This window comes from Ovis canadensis, chromosome 15 (genome assembly GCF_042477335.2).
Source record: "Ovis canadensis isolate MfBH-ARS-UI-01 breed Bighorn chromosome 15, ARS-UI_OviCan_v2, whole genome shotgun sequence".
NCBI lineage: Eukaryota > Metazoa > Chordata > Mammalia > Artiodactyla > Bovidae > Ovis > Ovis canadensis.
In genome coordinates this window covers 57,389,146-57,409,951 of record NC_091259.1, presented here as the reverse complement: position 1 = coordinate 57,409,951, position 20,806 = coordinate 57,389,146, and the positions used below count along the sequence as shown (strand labels likewise).

The 20,806-nt window shown below is 40.4% G+C and overlaps 1 protein-coding gene across 1 annotated transcript; it reads right to left on the bottom strand.

The window, feature by feature from the left end:
- Positions 1-5,547: 5,547 nt before the first annotated feature.
- On the bottom strand, positions 5,548-6,492 carry OR52R1 (olfactory receptor family 52 subfamily R member 1). Its single transcript, XM_069554607.1, has one exon. The coding sequence runs from the start codon at positions 6,490-6,492 to the stop codon at positions 5,548-5,550; it is 945 nt and encodes a 314-aa protein (XP_069410708.1).
- Between the last annotated feature and the right edge of the window lie 14,314 nt (positions 6,493-20,806).

Below are 20,806 nucleotides of genomic sequence, written 5' to 3'. Positions count from 1 at the left end.
TCTGCCTGGCCTGACCTTTGCAAACAGTCAAATATTCTGTTTGAGCTACAGTTTCTCTCCCTCCTTTTTGCCTTCTGTATATCACTCTCCACTTGTGAGGATGTAGTCAATGAGCCTCAGATGCTCCAGCAAAAGCATAACTTGTACCATCTTCATTCCTGCACTGAGCACTGGTGGAAAGTCTGGCTAAAGACATAATTTATCAGAGTGAACGATGATCTCTTTGATTGACTGTGGAAAGCATTGCTGTTTTTGTAGATATGATGCCATACACTTTTACATTTTATTGTTTCTCTCACAAAACCTCTGCATTTGTATTTAAAATGAGAAAAACAGAGCTCAGTGCAGTTACATGATTTGCCCAAGACCACATAGTAAATTCGTGCCAAGTGCACAATGCCACACCCAGTGCTCTGGGTGGTCCACACCACTGCCTCTGCTAGGTAGTGATTGATTGGAACACCCACTCTGGTTGGTTACAGCAGAGATTGTTGCCCTGTCATCATGAAAAAGCCAGATAAAAAGGAGATCTGTGAAACTGTATACTGAATTATAGGTAGATCTGCATTTGAACCTGGCCCCTCCTAAGTCACTGGGATGGATGACTACAATAGGCTCCAGGCTGCTCTTCTGAAATCTCAGATTACATACTGCTTTCTCTAGGAAGGCATCTTTATCAGCTTCTGCCCATGAGCCTTAATAGTGAACTCACCTCTTCCACAAACTCTTTTAGGGTTTGTGACTCTCTTCTCAAGCAGGCTTCAGCTACTCATTTACTGTAGTTGCTTTCAAAAGCCAGTTTCTCTCTGCTGATTCTATTTCCCAGATTCTCCACTGGCCTTTTCAAAGACCAAAGTTCCCTCCTAAGAGATGCTTCTCAGCTTCCTCATTCCATTCACTGGCTCTGATTTTCAGCTCTCAGATTTTCTTTTTGGATGGACCATGGAGGAGCGACATGTGATCTGCGACACAAGTCTGAGTGGGAAGTGGGAGCCCTTGAGAGGCACCTCTCTTTCCTCCCTGCACTTTCTGCTGAGTTCCTAGGGAATCTGGTGCCTTCACACTCACTCACTAGGTAAAATATCAGTTCAATCCAAGTTGCTCAACCCTGAAGAGATAAAGACTAAAATGGGCTGAGATTTTGCTAAGCAATAGCTTCAGGGAAATTTAGACTCTGTTTAGGGTAGCTAAAACTAAAGCCCAGCCTAATTCTGGAGCAGGGTGGCATTCAGATCCTCTCTCCTTACAGGAGGCTTTGTGAATGGAGGCAATCTTCCTACTTTTCCAGAGTCTTCCTGGGAGACATAGTACAAGCAGCAAGTCTTCTTTCTGGCTCAGCAGTCATGTTCTCTGGACCTGGACCCTACACTGAGTCAGGCTGTCCTGCACGGTGCACACCTTGCCGTCCAACTCTTTGAAGACTCTGAGCCCTACTACTCCCTGGGATGGGCAGAGAAGACTGGGACACAGGGTACTACTCGCTGTGAGCTCTGCTTTATCTCTCACCAACTCTATCATGACCAGAAATAGCTCTAAATGGCTTCTGGAATTCAGTTTTTAACAGAAGCCACCCACTAGAGCTCAGCTGGTAAAGGATCCCCTGTAATGCGGGAGACCTGGTTTCGATCCCTGGGTTGAGAAGATTCCTTGGAGAAGGGAAAGGCTAGCCACTGCAGTATTCTGGCTTGGAGAATTCCATTGACTATATAATCTACGGGGTTGCCTGACAGAGTGACTTTCACTTCACTTCACTTCTACACACTGGAGCATCTTTGAAGACCTGTGAGAGTTGCTTTTGTCATTATAATTGGATATAATTACCTGCCTCAGGGAACTCTGCCCCTCTGCCTGACTGTTAAACCCTCAGGCAGGAACTAATGTATAGAATTTTTGCTGCTAAGTCACTTCAGTTATGTCCAACTCTGTGCTACCCCATAGACGGCAGCCCACCAGGCTCCCCCATCCCTGGGATTCTCTAGGCAAGAATACTGGAGTGGGTTGCCATTTCCTTCTCCAATGCATGAAAGTGAAAATTGAAAGTCAAGTCGCTCAGTCGTATCTGACTCTTAGTGACCCCATGGACTGCAGCCTACCAGGCTCCTCCACTCATGGGATTTTCCAGGCAAGAGTACTGGAGTGGGGTGCCATTGCCTTCTCCAATTAAAATTTTTAGTAGAGTATAATTCTCAACTACTTGAACCTCATGCTGGGTGGATCAGTAGAACAGGATTAAAGAAGTAGATTGATCTATCCTCCAATTTCTAAGGAAATTGTAAACTCAACATATCGTTTTGAAGAGCAATCTTAAGTCCTCTAAGGGTTCACAAACCCATTGTTCCCCAGGCCTCCTGGGAGTTGGGTTTGTTTTCAAAGACAGAGGTACAGCTTTAATCTGAGTATAGTGAATCCAGGGTTTTATCTCAGGCAGTTTGACAGATGAGTTCATGGTGAATAACACCTTGTATGGTCCAGTCTACCTTGCAGTCAGTTGGTCCTCAGCTCGCTGTTCTCTCTGGGTTTTAAGGAGGACTCCATCACTGGGTTAGAAAAAATGTAAGGCTACTTCAGTTGCATAGGCAGCTGGAAGCTTAGAAACTTTATATTGGATGAAAGGCTTTTACTCTAATATGTGGACAACTGGCTCATAGCTAACCTTACATATGACAAATGTCTGCAAAATACCATCAGAACCCTGAACTATTTGGCTAATTGTGGATAAAAAGTTTCCTAGAAAAAGGCCCAGATATGTAAACAAGTAATCTATCTGGGCTTTGTCCTCTCCCAAGGACAGTGGGGTATTTCACCTGACAGAAAGCAGGCAATTCCAGGCTTGAGGGCACCCAAGATCGGCAGACAACTGAGAGGGTATCAGGGGATGGCAGGGTTCTATTGGATTTGGATCCCAAACTATAGGGTCATGTTAAAGCCCCTCTATGTGGCACTGAAAAGGCATGATCTTGAGTCCATTACTCAAGATCAGAGGTTAGTATAATAGAGCAAAACTCATGAACAGAGGTTTTTATAATGTCCAAAGATTTAACATAATTAGCTACAGCTAGCTATTTCAGAGCATTTATAGTGGAACAATTGAAATGGCTTATCATACAATATTTCAAAGGGGCTTAATTTAAGCCTACTTCTGGGAGCCACCCTGATATGTAGCGGGCAACTGGCAAAGCCTCATTCCAAGTTAAATTAGTTTATTGACATATTTTAGCAATTCTCCTTTTCAATTTATGACTCATTTTCTCAGTTTTTCCTGTTGATTGTGGTCTCCAGGATGAATGTAAGCTCCAATCAATTTGCAGTGCTTTAGACAGTTGTTGGGGTATGCTAAAGACAAATAGTAGTTTATATACTAACTCATAGGACACAGGAACCTGGTTTAGGATGATCATCCAAGATCTGACAGGGCACCCAACTTAGACCAGGAGCCACATTTTCAGTGGGGCAATTTCCTTTGTGCAAATATCCTGTTCTTATTGTTCAGTTGGTAAGTTGTGTCCTGTCCAACTCTTTGTGACCTCATGGACTGCAGCATGCTAGGCTTCCCTGTCCTTCATTATCTCCCAGAGTTTGCTCAAACTCATGTCCACTGAGTCAGTGATACTATCCAACCATCTCATTCTCTGTTGCCACCTTCTCCTCCTGCCCTTAATCTTTCCCGGAATCAGAGTATTTGCCAATGAGTCAGTCCTTTGCATCAGGTAGCCAAAGTACTGGAGTTTCAGCTTCAGCATCAGTCCTTCTAATGAATATTCAGGACTGATTTCCTTTAGGATGGGCTGGTTTGATCTCCTCCCTGTACAATGGACTCTCAAGAGTCTTCTCCAACAACACAGTTCAAATGCATCCTTTGGTGCTCAGCCTTTATAGTCCAACTCTCACATCCATACATGATTACTGGAAAAACCATAACTTTGACTAGATGGACCTTTGTTGGCAAAGTGGTGTCTTTGCTTTTTAATATGCTACCTAGGATTTTCATAGCTTTCCTTCAAAGGAGCAAGCATCTTTTAATTTCATGGCTGCAGTCACTATCTGCAGTGATTTGGAGCCCAATAAAATGAAGTCTGTCACTGTTTCCATTGTTTCCCTATCTATTTGCCATGAAGTGATAGGATCGGATGACATGATCTTAGTTTTCTGAATGTTGAGTTTTAAGCCAACTTTTTCACTCTCCTCTTTCACTTTCATCAAGAAGTTCTTTAGTTCTTCTTCACTTTCAGCCTTAAGGGTGGTGTCATCTGCGTATTTGAGGTTATTGATATTTCTCCCGGTAATCTTGATTCCAGTTTGTGCTTCATCCAGCCCAGCAGTTCACATGATGTACTATGCATAAGGCTTCCCTGGTGGCTCAGAGGTTAAAGCATCTGCCTTCCAATGGCGGGAAACCTGGGTTCAATCCCTGGGTCCGGGAAGGTCCCCTGGAGAAGGAAATGGCAACCCACTCCAGTATTCTTGCCTGGAGAATCCCATGGACTGAGGAGCCTGGTGGGCTGCAGTCCACGGGGTCACAAAGAGTCGGACATGACTGAGTGATTTTACTTACTTACTTACTTAACTGTGCATATAATTTAAATAAGCAGGGTGATAACACACAGCTTTGACGTACTCCTTTCCCGATTTGGAACCAATCTATTGTTCCATGTCTGGTTCTAACTGTTGCTTCTTGACCTGCATACAGGTTTTGCAGCAGGCAGGTAAGGTGGTCTGGTATTCCCATCTCTTTAAGAATTTTCCACAGTTTATTGTGATCCACACAGTCAAAGGCTTTGGCATAGTGAAAAAAGCAGGGTTGATAAGAAGTCTGGGGTCCCTGAGAAGGAGAAAAGGGCCTGGGGCTCTTAAGGAGGAGAAAAAGACACACATTTTTTTCCCTACATTCCTTCATCTTAGTCACATAAAACATTTTTTTCTTTAAGCACAGAGCTAATGATGACACAAAAAAATCAACTCATCTTGCTCAAGGAGTTTTTCCTTAAACTCTGCAAGAATGATTACGTTACAACAATGTATCCTGCTGGAAGACATGCTTCTCCTTCTTAAGAAACTTCTGAATAATCCTGACATTTCAAAATGTAGATTGTGGGAGTGGGTCTGGTAAGACCTTTACGACCTTGAGACATTCTTTTGATTTACTCTATTAACCAATTGCTAAGGCTACGAGTGGGGCACTCTCTGCCCCCTTCTGATGTCTATGTCAGACGGTTTCTCTGTCCTTTTCACTGTAATAAAACTGTCACACAAGAGCTTGAGTGATTAAGCCTGGTCCCTGGTCCTGAAGCTAAATCTTCTTTGGAGATCACAAATCCAACATCATTCAGTGTAAGTGATCAAACATAGGTAAAACTTGTATTTATTATCAGTCACTACTTTCAGGGTATCCTGAAAAGTGTTCCTCTTACTTTGGGCGGGTGGCTGATCTCTGAGCCAGCTGTTCACAGAGATGACTATGTGACGATATGTGACATCCTGGCAAACTTCAGCATTTATATTCCCAGATCAGTGGGGGTGATTGGGGTGGTTGAAGCCCTATGCTTTGACTCAGGGTTTTTTCCCACAACATCCTTGAATAACCCTGTCCCTAATCTGTTTGGTTCTAACTCCATAGATGATGGGGTTGAGCATGGGAGGTACCAGGAGATAGAGAATAGCAAACATGATGTGTACCACTCGGGGCACATGATGTCCAAAGCGGTGGGTAAGGAAGGTAAAGAGAGCCGGGATGTAGAAAGCCAAGATGACACAGATATGGGAGGCACATGTGCCAAAAGCTTTGAGCCGGGCTTCACTTGAGGGTAACTGTAGCACTGTTCTCAGAATCATTCCATAGGATACACTGATGACAATAATGTCAAAGCCAACTACAGAGAAGGCCACAAAAAGTCCATATGCACGATTTACTCTAGTGTCAGCGCACACCAACTTCAGCACAGCCATGTGCTCACAGTATGACTGGGGGATGATCCGACTGGGGCAGAAGGGCATCCTGGACACCATGAAGCAGAAAGGACTCACCCACAGCAGCCCTCTCATCATCACGCCTGCCCCCAGTTTACCCACGACAGCTGGGGTCAGGATACTAGAATGATGCAGTGGGAAGCAGACAGCCACATATCGGTCCAAGGCCATAGCCATGAGCAATCCAGACTCCGCTGAAGAAAAGGCGTGGATGAAGAACAACTGGATGAGGCAGGCATGATATTCAATCTCATGATCATGAAACCAGAATATGGCCAGCATTTTAGGTTGTGTGGACGTGGAGAGGACCAGGTCAGTGGTAGCCAGCATGGCCAGAAAGAGGTACATGGGCTCATGCAAGGTGGGGTCAGTTCGGATTACATGAAGGAGAGTGATATTGCCGACTAGAGCCCCAACATACATGGCACAGAATGGAAAGGCAACCCAAAACTGGGAATTCTCCAATCCTGGGATCCCAAGCAGGATGAAGGACACAGGATGAGAAGAGCTATTCCCTGAAGTCAGCATTGCACTCTGGCTTATAAGGTAATCTACTGTCTGCAGGAGATAGATAGCATTAAGATAAATCTTTATTATTATTTATTATATTTAGATATAAGAATTGAATAATAAGGTAAAAGTTGAATGGCAAACCAGAATAACTTCAGCTAATAAATAAAATTTTGCAATATAAAATGATGCTAATCTGTGTTCGCTACTTACATTTATTTTCTTGAATACGCCGTCAGAACACACCACTAGCTGCAACCATGATATTTTATAAGGAACAAATATTTTTAAAAATAAGAACATGTAGAAGGAAAATTGAAAAATAATGTCATATTAATTCTGTCCCTGTGTTCTTGTCAGAACTGACAACTGATTTGCTTAAACTTTTGCATAGGTCATTTCATCCCTGTTGGAAATCCCCAAATCAGGGAAGCAGTTGGTTCACTACACCACAATGAGGAATCAGTTTCTGGAGGACCCATGCTCTGATGATGTGAGGAGCAGGGATCTGTCCTTGTTCTTCTAGCTGTGAAAGGGCCCCTGCTTCTCTGACTGGGGATAGGTATGCAGCCGACCCCATCATCTCCCTGCTGATAGCTTCTGAGACTCCCAAAGCCAAGGATCCTACTGTGTCCTCGAGGCCCCGGGAGGAAGTCTAGTCATGCCTTCCTCCTAACCCCTCCCAAGACAGGGTTAGGGACTGAGCCAGGCTTCTGTCCCAGGTACCCTGTCTTTCTCTGAATGTCATATACACTTGGACTGATCTGTATTGCGAGTGTTCAAAGCCAGAATGTATTTGAATTTTTACATGAGAATCCCTTTTTTTCCATCTATAGAAATACTTAGATGTATACACAGACATCCTGATGAAGTAGACAGAGATCTATAAACAACAGTCTCTGTGAAGGGGCCTCACACTCCTGAATTAAAACAGCAGCAACACGTGGACCACTTTTCAAAGTAGGAAGTCACTCTGGAAAACACTTTGACTTAAAGGACCATAGCAGTGTATTACTGAGTTAGTTTTAACTCTAAGACAATTACTGTGAAGATTTGGGTTGGTAGGTAAAGGACTGACCAACTGTGTACCTATAATGGATTTAGGGTATGACTCCTCAGTTGGAGAATCAAAAAATTTTCCTTGGTCAAATCATGAATATTTTAGGCTCCGTGGGCCACAGAATCTCTGTTAAAACTAGTTACCATAGGTATTGTAGCATGAAAGAAGCCACAGTCAATATCTAACTTGTGGATGTGGCTGTGCTCCAACAAAACTTCATTTTTAAAACCATGCTGCAAAGTGGAGCTGGTGCAGACTATAGTTTTTCAACCCTTGTCCTAAGTGGTAACTTTTATGAAGTTATTCCTGAGCTGGGCTCTCTTTCTAGAACCTCTGCTTTACAAAGAAAGGGAATTTAATCAATGTTGGCTGAAGAAACTAACAAATAAAGGTCATTATTCAGTAGCAATGGAGTCATGGACCAATTTTCCGTATCTTACAATGTCTGACAGAACCTTCCACATTGGCTCCAAACCCAGAAGATAGTTATGTCCATTTCTCATACTAGTGGTTGCCCTGCTGGCCAGGGTTTGACTTTGGGAACATCATCCTCTGCTGGTATTTGCTGGTATCACAAGGATTGATGCTTGTGTCTGATCCCACTGCTGACCACTGTCTATCTCAGAGTCAATGGCAAAAAAACACACCTGGTTCTTACCCAATATCTTTACACAATTTAATCTCAGTTGACACGAGTCTTTGAAAGCATTAGCTCTTACCTCTTTCATAACAGAAAGACGTAGTCAAGGAGAGTATCTTTTCAAACCCCCTTTATCAAATCACCTGTGGGTATGAACAAACGTTTCATTCATCTGACTCAGTGGTTCCTAAGAAGGGTTTATGCAGAATCTGAAATAAACCTAGCCTTTTTCTGATTTTCTATAGATTTGTAACATTGTGAAAGAAGTGGAACTAAGATTCTATAAGTTCTGCTCTAAATTGAAAACTTTACCATCCTTCCTAGATAGTAGATATTTGGGGCTTTCCGGGTGGTAAAGAATCTGCCTGCTAATGCAGGAGACACAGCTTCGATCCCTGGATGGGGAAGATCCCCTGGAGAAGGAAATGGCAACCCACTCTATATCATTGGCCTGGAAAATCCCATGGACAGAGGAGCCTGGCAGGCTACAGTCCATGGGGTTGCAAAAGAGTCGGACACAACTCTTCCAGGCTATAGTTCCTGGGGTCTCAAAGAGTCGGACATGAATGAGCAACTAAGACACACACATACAAGGCTTAGCAATTAAAAACAAAGTCACCAGTCATAAAAAATGAAATTCAGAAACACATACATTATCTGGGCACTAGGGCTGTGTTTCATCCCCTTTGACCTGGCCTTATGTTCTCAAACAGTCATATATTGTGTTTCCTCTAGAGGCTCCCTCATTTCCCTCTTTTCACCTCCTGTATGTCACTCTTCACTAGCAAGGACATAGTCACTGAGGCTTAAGGTCACTTGGAAAAGCATAACTGGGTCATCCTCACTGTTTCAGTGGGTACTAGTGATGATGCTGGATATAAATTTATCAAAATGAATAATAATCTCTTTGATTAATTCTGAAAGATATTGCTATTTTTGTAGCTACAACACTATACACTTTTGCATTTTATTGTTTCTCTCATAAAGCCTCTGCATCTTTATTTACAATGAGAGAAACAGAACTGAGGGTAGCTACATGATTTGCTTGAAATCACACAATAAGTTAGTGCCAAGTGCATAGCTCCACACCCAGTGGTCTTGGTGATCCACAATACTGCCTCTGCTAGGTAGTGACTGATTGGAACACCCATGCTGATAGGATACAGCAGTGATTGTTGCCCTGTCTTGAAAAAGCCAGATACAAAGGGAACTTGTGAAATTGTTTAGTGAATTACAAATAGATCTGCATTTGAATCTGGAACCCCACTAAGTCGTTGAACTGGATCCCTCCACAATAGGTTCAGGGTGGGTTTTCTGGCATCTCTGATTATAGACTGCTGAATGGTATCTTCCCTGAATCTGCCCACGAACCCTAACATAAACTCACCTGTTATATAAACTCCCTTTGATGTGGTGACTCTCTTCTCAGCCAGGGTTCAGCTACTCATATACTGTAGCTTCTTTCCAAACCAGTTTCTCTCCTCTGATAGATCTATTTTCCAGACTCTCCCATGGCCTTTTCACAGACCAAGGTCCCTCATAAGTGATGCCTCTCAGCGTCCTCATTCTATTCTTCTGTTCTGCTGGCTCTGATGTTTGGATCTCAGATTTTCTTCCTTGGTCGACAGTGGAGGAGAAGAGCTGACCTGAAATTCAAGTCTAAGTGGAAGATGGGAGCTTCTTGAGAGGTGCCTCTCTTTCCTCTCTGCACTTTCTGCTGTGTTCCTTCGAAATTGGGTACCTTCATTATCACTCACCTGATGAAATATCAGTTCAATCCATGTTGCTCAAACTCAAAGGGATGAAGACTAAATGGGCTGAGATCTTGCTAAGGAACAGCTTCCAGGAATTTTACACTCTGTTTTATTACTTTGAGCATTTAAAACTAAGACCCAGAACCATAATACTAGAGTAGTATGGGGTCCTGATCCAACCTCCTTCCTGGATGGATTGTGTAAGGAGGTAGTCCTTCTACTTTTCTAGAATTTTCCTGGAAGACACAGAATAAGCAGCAAGTCTTCTTCCTATCTCAGGCTAGAGATCAGCAGTCATGATCCCTGGGCCTGGAGCCCCCAGTGAGTCAGGCCTTTCTGCACAGAGCACACCATGCCTCTAGCTCCTTGAAGACTCTGAGTCCTATTGCTTCCTGGGATGGGCAGAGATAACTGGGGTCCAAGGCACCCCTCACTGAAAGCTCTGTTTTATCTCTCACCAACTCCAACTTTACCGGACACAACTGTAAATGGCTTCTGGAAAACAGCTTATAACCGAGAACACTGAATGGAGCCTCTTTAAAACCTATGAGTGTTTACACTTTCCCTTCCCCCAAGCACCAATTGTCTCCACCCTCCTAGGTCCCACTGCCTCATACTTGAACTGACTTCCTGTAAGTCTGGAGACTAGAAGCGGAAGCATTAACCCCTAACTCTCCCTTCTTCTCTATATGTGTGCATTCTCTATATGTGTGCATTTGAATGCACACATAATAATGTGTGTCGCTGAGATTTTTTTGTTCAGTTACTAAGACGTGTCTGAGTCTTTGTGACCCCAAAGACTGCAGGACACCAGGCTTCCCTGTCTTTCATTGTCTCCTGGAGTTTGCTCAAATTCATGTCCACTGATCGTATGAGTGTAAGTTTATCTATATGCATGTACTTTATTGTTTGCCAGAGTATGTATATTTACAACTGAAGGGATATTTTGTGCAATGTGCAAGTGTGTTCATTTACCATGTATATTGATGTGTATATCTGAGTGATAGTAATAACTATGTATGTAAAGAAGTGGATTTTCTTGAGGATGTATGTATGTGAAATTGTATATACCTGCAAGGACAAATAATTACTTGCATGAAGCATAAATTTTAGTGTGACAGCAAGGCTCTGTGAGGGCGAGGTCACCATACATGTGGAGAAAATAACGTCACCTGCCATTTCAGTAAGAAAAGAATATTGCTTATCATTAAGCCATTGAGCCATCAACCAGTGGGCTCTGGAAGGTATTCTCCTTCCTGCAACATCATTTCTTAGTTACAGGAAATAGTCTTCATTCAGTATCCTTGACTCCCTGAATTCCAGTGAGTGGGTTCAACAGTTGCTAATGAGGGAAGGGAGGTGATATAGAGACAAAGGGAGGAACAGTCAAAATAACCCCCCTCCCATACACATACACAAAATAGTGCAGCCTTGGGGCAGTGTCCTGATCCTCTCTCAAGGGATATGCATAACAATATCTTTGAACTGTTTTGCAGATCTGAAAATCCCACCAGGTAGGAGAAATTAACTGTATGCTTCCCACAAACCTGTAGACCCCAGACCACTTGGAACCAGAAGGTTGATGATGCTGACTTCCACTTATTAGCACACCACCAACCAATCAGATGACTGTCCAATAGCTGACCATGCCGTCTTTGAGCCATTACTATAAAATTCTTCATAATCCCTCCTGATTCAAACACAGAGTATGAGGGCATTACAACAGCAATAAAGCTATTATTTTCTATTTCACCTAAAACTCTGTCTGAGAATTAGTTTCCTGCTGGCGTACAGAGGGTGGATTTGACTTCAACAGTAAGGACTTGAATTCAGATACTGATGTTTTAACCTCTAGTACCTCTGAGTGTGATCTCATTTGGAAATAAGCTCATGTTGTGCTGTGCTTAGTCGCTCAGTCATGTTCAACTCTTTGGAAACAAGCTCATTACAGATGTAATTATAACTAATAATAAATAAATAATAAAATTAAATGAAAATAAACTAGTAATGATAATTTCATGCTGAAGTAGAGCGGGTTCCTAGTCAATATGACTGATCTCCTTCTAAAAAGGGAAACTTTGGACACTGAGACATGCACCTACAAAGCATGGCTCATAGTTCCATTGAGTTAGGCAAGACTGTGGTCCATGTGATCAATTTGATTAGATTTCTGTGATTTTCATTCAGTCTTTCCTCTGATGGATAAGGATAAGAAGCTTATGGAAGCTTCCTGATGGGAGAGATTGACTGATGGGGGAAACTGGGTCTTGTTTTGATGGGTGAGGCAATACTCAGTAAATATTTAATCCAATTTTCTGTTGATGGACAAGGCCCAAACTATGGTGGAGGTAATGAAAATAATGGTGAACTCCTTCAAAAGTCCCATACACGCACTGCTGTACTCAGTGCCCCCGACCCTACAGCAGGCCACCGCTGACTCACGTCTCCATCTGAGACCCCTAGACACTCACAGTAAAATCTGAGTCAGTTTCTTGTGAGGTCTCTGCTCCTTTCTCCTGGGTCCTGGTGTGCACAAGGTTTTGTTTGTGCCCTCCAAGAGTCTGTTTCCCCAGTCCTGTGAAAGTTTTGGTGGCTCTATGGTGGGATTAATGGTGACACCATCTAAGAGGGCTTATTATAACCAGGTCTGCTGCACCCAGAGCCCCTGCCCCTGTGGCAGGCCACTGCTGACCCATACCTCCACAGGAGACACTCAAACACTCAAAGGCAGGTCTGGCTCAGTCTCTGTGGGGTCTCCTGGTGTGCACAAGGTTTTGTTTGAGCCCTCTGAGCATCTCTGGTGGGTATGGGGTTTGATTCTAAATGCAATTTCACCCCTCCTACCATCTTGCTGGGGCTTCTCCTTTGCCCTTGGACATAGGGTATCTTTTTTTGGTGGGATCCAATATTTTCCTGTAGACGGTTATTAAGCAATGAGTTATAATTTTGGAGTTCTCGCAAGAGAAGATGAGTGAAGATAAGTGCATGTCCTTCTACTCTGCTGTCTTGATTGAGCTTAGATGGACAGGTCATGGTGGAGATGTTCTGACAAAATGTGGTCCACTGGAGAAGGCAATGGAAAACCACTTCAGTATTCTTGCCTTGAGAACTCCATGAACAGTATGAAAATGCAAAACGATAGGACACTGAAAGATGAACTCCTGAAATCAGTAGGTGCCCAATATGCTACTGGAGAAGAGAGGAGGATTAACTCCAGAAAGAATGAAGAGAAAGAGCCAAAGCAAAAACAACACCCAGTTGCGGATGTGACTGGTGATGGAAGTAAAGTTCAATGCTGTAAAGAACAATATAGCGTAGAAACCTGGAATGTTAGCTCCATGAATCAAGGTAAATTGGAAGTGATCAAACAGGAGATGGCAAGAGTGAACATCAACATTTTAGGAATCAGTGAACTAAAATGGACTGGAATGGGCAAATTTAAATCAGATGACCATTATATTTACTACTGTGGGCAAGAAACCCTTAGAAGAAATGGAGTAGCCATCATAGTCAACAAAAGGGTCCAGAATGCAACACTTGGATGCAGTCTCAAAAATGACAGAATGATCTCTGTTAGTTTCCAAGGCAAACCATTCAATATCACAGAAATATAAGTCTATGCCCCAGCTAGTAATGATAAAGAAGCTGAAGGTGAATGATTCTATGTAGACCTACAAGACTTTCTAGAACTAACATCCAAAAAAGATGTCCTTTTCCTTATAGGGTACTGGAATGTAAAAGTAAGAAGTCAAGAGATACCTGGAGTAACAGACAAATTTGGCCTTGGAGTACAAAATGAAGAAGGACAAAGGCTAATAGAGTTTTCATAAGAGAACCACTGGTCATAACAAACACCCTCTTCCAACAACACAAGAGAAGACTCTACACACGGACATCACCAGAGGGTCAATACTGAAATCAGATTGATTATATTCTTTGCAGCCAAATATGGAGAAGCTGTATAGAGTCAGCGAAACAAGACCAAGAGCTGGCTGTGGTTCAGATCATGAACTCCTTCTTTCCATATTCAGACTTAAATTGAAGAAAGTAGGGAAAACCACTAGACCATTCAGGTACAACCTGAATCGAATCCCTTATAATTATACAGTGGAAGTAACAAATAGATTCAAGGGACGAGATCTGATAGGCAGAGTGCCTGAAGAATTATGGACAAGCATTTGTGACACTGTACAGGAGACTCTGATCAAGACCATACCCAAGAAAAAGAAATGCAAAAGGGCAAAATGGTTGTCTGAGGAGGCCTTAAAAATAGCTGAGAAAAGAAGAGATGCTAAAGACAAAGGAGAAAAGAAAAGATACACCCATCTGAATGCAGAGTTCCAAAGAATGGCAAGGAGAGATAAGAAAGCCTTCCTCAGTGGTCAATGCAAAGAAATAGAGGAAAACAATAAAATGGGAGACTAGAGATTTCTTCAAGAAAATTAGAGATACCAATGGAACACTGCATGCAAAGGTGGTCACAATAAGGACAGAAATGTTATGGACCTAACAGAGCAGAAGATATTAAGAAGAGGTGGCAAGAATACACAGAAGAACTTTACAAAAAAGATCTTCATGACCTAGATAATTATGATTGTGTGGTCACTCATCTAGAGCCAGACATCCTGGAATGCAAAGTCAAATGAGCCTTAGGAAGCATCACTATGAACAAAGCTAGCGGAGGTGATGGGATTCCAGTCAAGCTATTTCAAATCCTAAAAGATGATTCTGTAAAAATGCTTCACTCAATATGCCAGGAAATTTGGAAAACTCAGCATTGGCCACAGGACTGGAAAAGGTCAGTTTTCATTCCAATCCCAAAGAAAGGCAATGCCAAAGAATGTTCAAAGTATTGCACAATTGCACTCTTTTCACATGTTAACAAAGGAATGCTCAAAATTCTCCAAGCCAGGCTTCAACAAGACGTGAACTGCGAACTTCAAGATGTTCAAGCTGGATTTAGAAAAGGCAGAGGAACCAGAGATCAAATTGCCAACATCTGCTGGGTCAGCAAAAAAGCAAAATTTCCAAAAAACATCTATTTCTGCTTTACTGACTATGCAAAGCCTTTGACTTTGCAGATCACAACAAACTGTGGAAAATTCTTCGAGATGGGAATACCAGACTACCTGACCTGCCTCCTGAGAACTCTGTATGCAGGTCAAGAAGTGACAGTTGGAACTGGACATGGAACAATAGACTGGTTCCAAATCAGGAAAGGAGTATGTCAAGGCTGTATATTGTCACCCTGCTTATTTAACTTATATGCAGAGCACATCATGTGAAATACTTGGCTGTATGAAGCACAAACTGTAATTAAGATTGTGGGGAGAAATATCAATAACCTCAGATATGTAGATGACACTACCTTTATGGCAGAAAGTGAAGAAGAACTAAAGAGCCTCTTGATGAAAGTAAAAGAGGAGAGTGAAAAAGCTGGCTTAAAACTCTACATTCAGAAAAGGAAGATCATGTCATCTAGTTCCATCACTTCATGGCAAATAGATGGAGAAACAGTGGAATAGTGACAGAATTTATTTTTTGGGCTGCAAAAATCACTGCAGATGGTGACCGCAGCCATGAAATTAAATGCTGCATGCTCCTTGGAAGAAAAGCTATGACCAACCTAGCCAACATATTAAAAAGCAGAGACATTGCTTTGCTGACAAAGTCCATCTAGTCAAAGCTATGGTTTTTCAAGAAGTCATGTATGGATGTGAGAGTTGGACTATACAGAAAGCTGAGCACTGAAGAAGTGATGCTTCTGAACTGTGGTGTTGGAGAAGACTCTTGAGAGTCCCTTGGGCTGCAAGGAGATCCAATCAGTCACTCCTAAAGGAAATCAGTCCTGAATATTCATTGGAAGGACTGATGCTCAAGCTGAAACTCCAATACTTTGGACACCTGATGTGAAGAGCTGACAATTTGAAAAGACCCTGATGCTGGGAAAGATTGAGGGCAAAGGAGAAGGGGATGACAGAGGATGAGATGGTTGGATGGCATTACGAACTCTATGGACATGAGTTTGAGAATGCTTCGGGGTTGGTGATGGACAGGGGAGCCTGGCATGCTGTATTCCATGGGGTTGCAAAGAGTCAGACACGACTGAGCTATTGAGCTGAACTGAACTGAACTGAGACTTGCACACAAAAAGAATGCCATGTAGACATGAAGTCAGAGATTATGTTAATATGTTAATATGGTAAGGTTTCCAGAAAATCACCGGAAGCTAAGAGATATGCAAGGTACAGGTTCTTCTTCAGAGCCATTAGAAGGAATCAGCCCTTTTGACACCTTAATCTTGGACCTCTAGGCTCCAAAACTGTGACACAATCAATTTCTGTTGTTTAAGCCACTCAGCTTTTGTTACATTGTTAAGCGAACCATTGCAAACTAATATAACAATAAATGCATTTTTTACATTTTTCTAAGACATTATCTGTAAATAATTCACTTAACATGAGCCATTGGATTTTTTACTATAGCTCCAAGGAAATTGTTCATCTACATATGATCCTACAGAACATACATGCTTAGTGTTTCACATACACAAGAGGTAATCTTTTCTTTATCAAAGAATAGATCAATACACTATAGAAGAAAATTAGGAAGAAGTCAGAAACAGCCCCAAATATAATTAAGTAATTTTCATCAGCGAAATCAATGAACTTCGGTGACAGAAAAATATGTGCCTAGAACAACTGCGTATTTGTATAAAAACCAAAATGAAATTTAACTCCTACCTCAACGTAAAACATCTTTATTTGCAATATAGTATGAACCTAAATTTAGAAGCTAAAGCTATAAATATTATAAGAGAAAAATTAATAGGATAATATTGCCATGAACTGAAGGAAAGTAAAGATTTCTTAGGACACAAAACAGATTTTAAAGAAAAAAAATAAGTATTTAAACTTCATCAATCTACAAAAGATATAAAGGTAAAAAAGAAACCCACAGATGAAGAAAATAATCACATTGCTTGTATCTGAAAAACAAAATTTCACAATCGGTAGAGAGATAAAGAACTCATTAAAATTCTAAGCCTATGATTTAAGAGACACTTCACAAAGGGAAGTAAATGAACATCCAGTACATGCATGAAAATATGCTCAACTCATTGCTCATTAGGGAAGTGAAAATTCAAACCACAAAGAGGTACAAATACAAAATCGTTAGAATAACTAAACAAAATGCATCGGGACACTAAGTGTTCAAAAAAACTGTGGGGCACTTGGGGCCCTCAGGCACTGAGGACAGCCCCATCAGGAATCTTTTTGGCTACTTCTAACAAAGTCAGGCATATTTTGATGAAGCAGGCCCACTTCAAGTTGCATACACCAAATAACTGGTTAATACTTACAAGAAAAAGTAGGAATATCATAACTTTGTGATTCAACTATATTTCAGTTGATAAAAAGAGCATATTTAAAGTAGCTGTGTACATAATAACAGCTACAATGTGGAAACCCAAATATCTGTCAAAAAGAGATTAATGAAATTTTGCAACATTTATCCAATAAAACACTACTCGGTAAAGAAGGGGAAGATAAAGAACTGGGAAAAAAGTATTTGTGAAAATAATATTGTGGAATTTCAGAGTGCCAAGATAAAGACTGGAGACTAAGGCTTTAAAATACAGAATTTATCAACTTCAAAAGAAAGACATTTAGTTTTAGGCTGCTCAGGCCTAGTAATGAATGTGTGGCTTTTGTTTAATGGTTTCTCTGTGCCAGGTTGTACTCTAGAGGATTTGAAACCGTGTAGTTATGTGTTCTCTACAACAACCCAGTGAAATAGGTATCAGCCTTCTCATTGTACAGGTAGAGAATCTAAGGCACAGAGAGGTTAAGGTTTTAGAGTGTAGACACACAGAACCAGAATGCTAACTTTACTCTCATTCACTGTATTTAGGTAAACCTTAAAGTGTTCAAAGAAAATTATTTAAAGCCTAGTAATTCTGTATATGTAGTCAATCTATCAACGAAGTGTAAAAGGAAAAAATCAGAGAGACATTTTACACTGGCAGAACACATAGAAAATGTATCATTTAAATGTCACACCCATAGTTTTTGATTAACAGTGAATTATGTATTTTAGCAAAAGGAAACATATATGCAAAAAAATTTCAACAACCAATTAGAATTGTTAACTAAGTATAAATTACTGAAGGGTGCCATGTAAAGGAATCTCAGGAAAAGAGCATTCCAACATGCCTTTAAAAGTGCAGAATGTATTAAAGTCTTGCACAATATAGGGCCTCAAAGTGGAAGTGTTGTCAGAAATTCCTGATTCAGGCCTGCCCTCAGACCTAATGAAACAGAATTTTCATTTTAACAAGAGGTTAGGGATGTTTGTATGCTCATGAAATTTTGAAAACTTTTAGCACCATTAAGAATACTTAGCAGAAAGTCATTAGTGAGATGATGCTAAAAGCTTGTCTTTATCCTCCTAGTGAGCAAAATGGAAGACAATTTGAATGCTAGTGATATGAGAAAGTTTTCCCAAAAATCCATGATCCAATGTAAATTAAACAAAATATGACATATTGAATCAGAGTCAAAGAAAATAATTTATTTTGTTGAATGAATGCTTTCTTTTACAGTGATATGTGTTTAGTTATGTAGAATAATGTCATTATTTTTTCCTAGTCATAGTATGTATTTTAGATTCTCTATTGAATAACATGTATTTAAACACATTTAAATCAAAACTGACTTGCTTTAAAGTTCAAATAAATGAAAAATGAATATATCATATTTTATATAGCTACAGGAGCATATGTAAATTAGGGCTGAAGGAAGGGAGAAAGATAACAATTGAGGTATGTAGAAAAAACAAAACATACTACTGAGCAATAATAGGAAATGAATCACTCAGGTACATTCAACAATATGGATGAATCTGAAAAGCTGTATTCTGAGCTAGACATAAGGCTCAAGTTTTGGAAGGAAAAATAATAATATATAGAGAAAGAAATCAGATCAGGAATTGCCTGCTTGGGATGAAGGGGGTGTTTAAATACAAAGAGGCAGCAAAAATCTTTACCAAGTGATAGAAATTTTCTATATCTTAGATCGGGGGGCACCCACACAGGCATTTACATGAGTCAGAACTCATTCAACTGGGGCTTCCTAGGTGACTCAGTAGATAAAGAATATGCTTGCAGTGCAGGAGACACAGGAAACTTGGGTTCAATCCCTGAGTTAGGAATACCCTCTGGAGGAAGGCATGGCCACATATCCAGTATTCTTGCCTGGAGAATTACATAGACAAAGGAGCCTGGCAAGCTACAATCCATAGGGTCTCAAACAGCCGGACACAACTCAAGAGACTGAGTGAGTGTGATGCACGAACTCATTAAACTATGCATTACAAATATTTGCATTTTATTGTTTCAAGTTATGCTGCCAAAGAATAAATTTTAAAAGACAAAGAGAGAGACTCATAATTATTTATTGATTTGCTAATAAGGGGATCATGGTTCCTCAGAACTCTAAAATTTAGGAATTTTGACAATGGTCCTTCAGAATACCCATTCATTTCTGAAGGCTCCTTTAAGCTCCATTAGCTGTTTCTCTTGTGAAAAACAAATTCTCCTGATTTCTCTTAAAGCACCTTCATCTGATGTTGGTTTTAATAACATAAGAGCCTCTATTTTAGGACCTTCTTCACCATTGGCTTTGACAAGAGAGTAGTGCATGAGAATAAAAGTACAGATAGTGTAAATGTGATACATATGTTTATCACCTTGATTGTGGTAATGGTATCAGAGGTATACACCAATGTCCAAACTTATCAAAATGTATGCATTAAATATGTGTAAATATTTGTATGCTTCATACAACTCAAAAAAGTTGAAAAAAATAAGAAAAATGAAGGACATGTAGTTTTTAATATACCTTAAAATTTTCACTTAAGAGGAAATTGAGTATTAATAAATAACAAAATTTCTAGTGACTTTCTTACTATCTTCAGCTCTACAACAGTTATTTTCAGGGAGATGCTCCTTCCTCAATTTTTTTCCAAAATTTCATTTGAAATCAATTATCATCAGAACATCAGCAAATTTTGTTAAGAGAGACCAGCATTTAGTCTACCTAATTCTCAATATTAGCAGTCTCAAGATACTGTCAGCAATATTATGTATGGCAGCAATGTTATGTCTATATTTCCAAACATTTCTGGAAATTATTACAGAGTCCCTAGTGCTCTCAGATTGTCCACGCCACCCCTCTAGGCTTTGGCACTGAATTAACCTCTTCGGTATAGTTTTGTTATTTCAATTACTTTTTTTTCTCACACTGAAACTAAACTTTTCAATCATGAATAATTTTGAGAAATACATAAAGGTGCAAAAAGAACATCGAAATACCATAAATCTCAGTACTGTCATTAATTGTTATAGCATTAGGATGCATTTCCTGAATCCATTTCTATGCACCTATATTTCTTTTTAGAATTGAAATCAGCCATATGGGCAATCTTTTTTCAGTTTCACATTATATCGTGATCATTCCCACACCATTAGATACATTTTGAAAATACAGTATTTAAATGATAAATAACATTCAATTGCTCATTACTATATCTGCTTTCTTATAAATCAATATTTGAATGTTTTCCTGCTCTTATTTTTATAAATAATGAATCCATAGGAAGCAAGTCTATTTCTATAAATAAACTACAAGCTTGGGGAAGATACAGAACTTTTAAACAGTTTCCATGGAAATTTCTAAATTCCTTTATCACAAGGTATACCAACTTATCCTTCTACCAACCATTCAAGGGGAAATGTCATCTTGTTTGTCCATGGAAGATGATATTCTTTTCAGATCTTCACAAATTTGATAGGTGAGCATGTCTTTTACTCTTTTC

Bases quoted from the DNA above. Each gene is read 5' to 3' on its own strand.
- OR52R1 (XM_069554607.1), bottom strand. From the start codon at position 6,492: ATGCTGACTTCAGGGAATAGCTCTTCTCATCCTGTGTCCTTCATCCTG.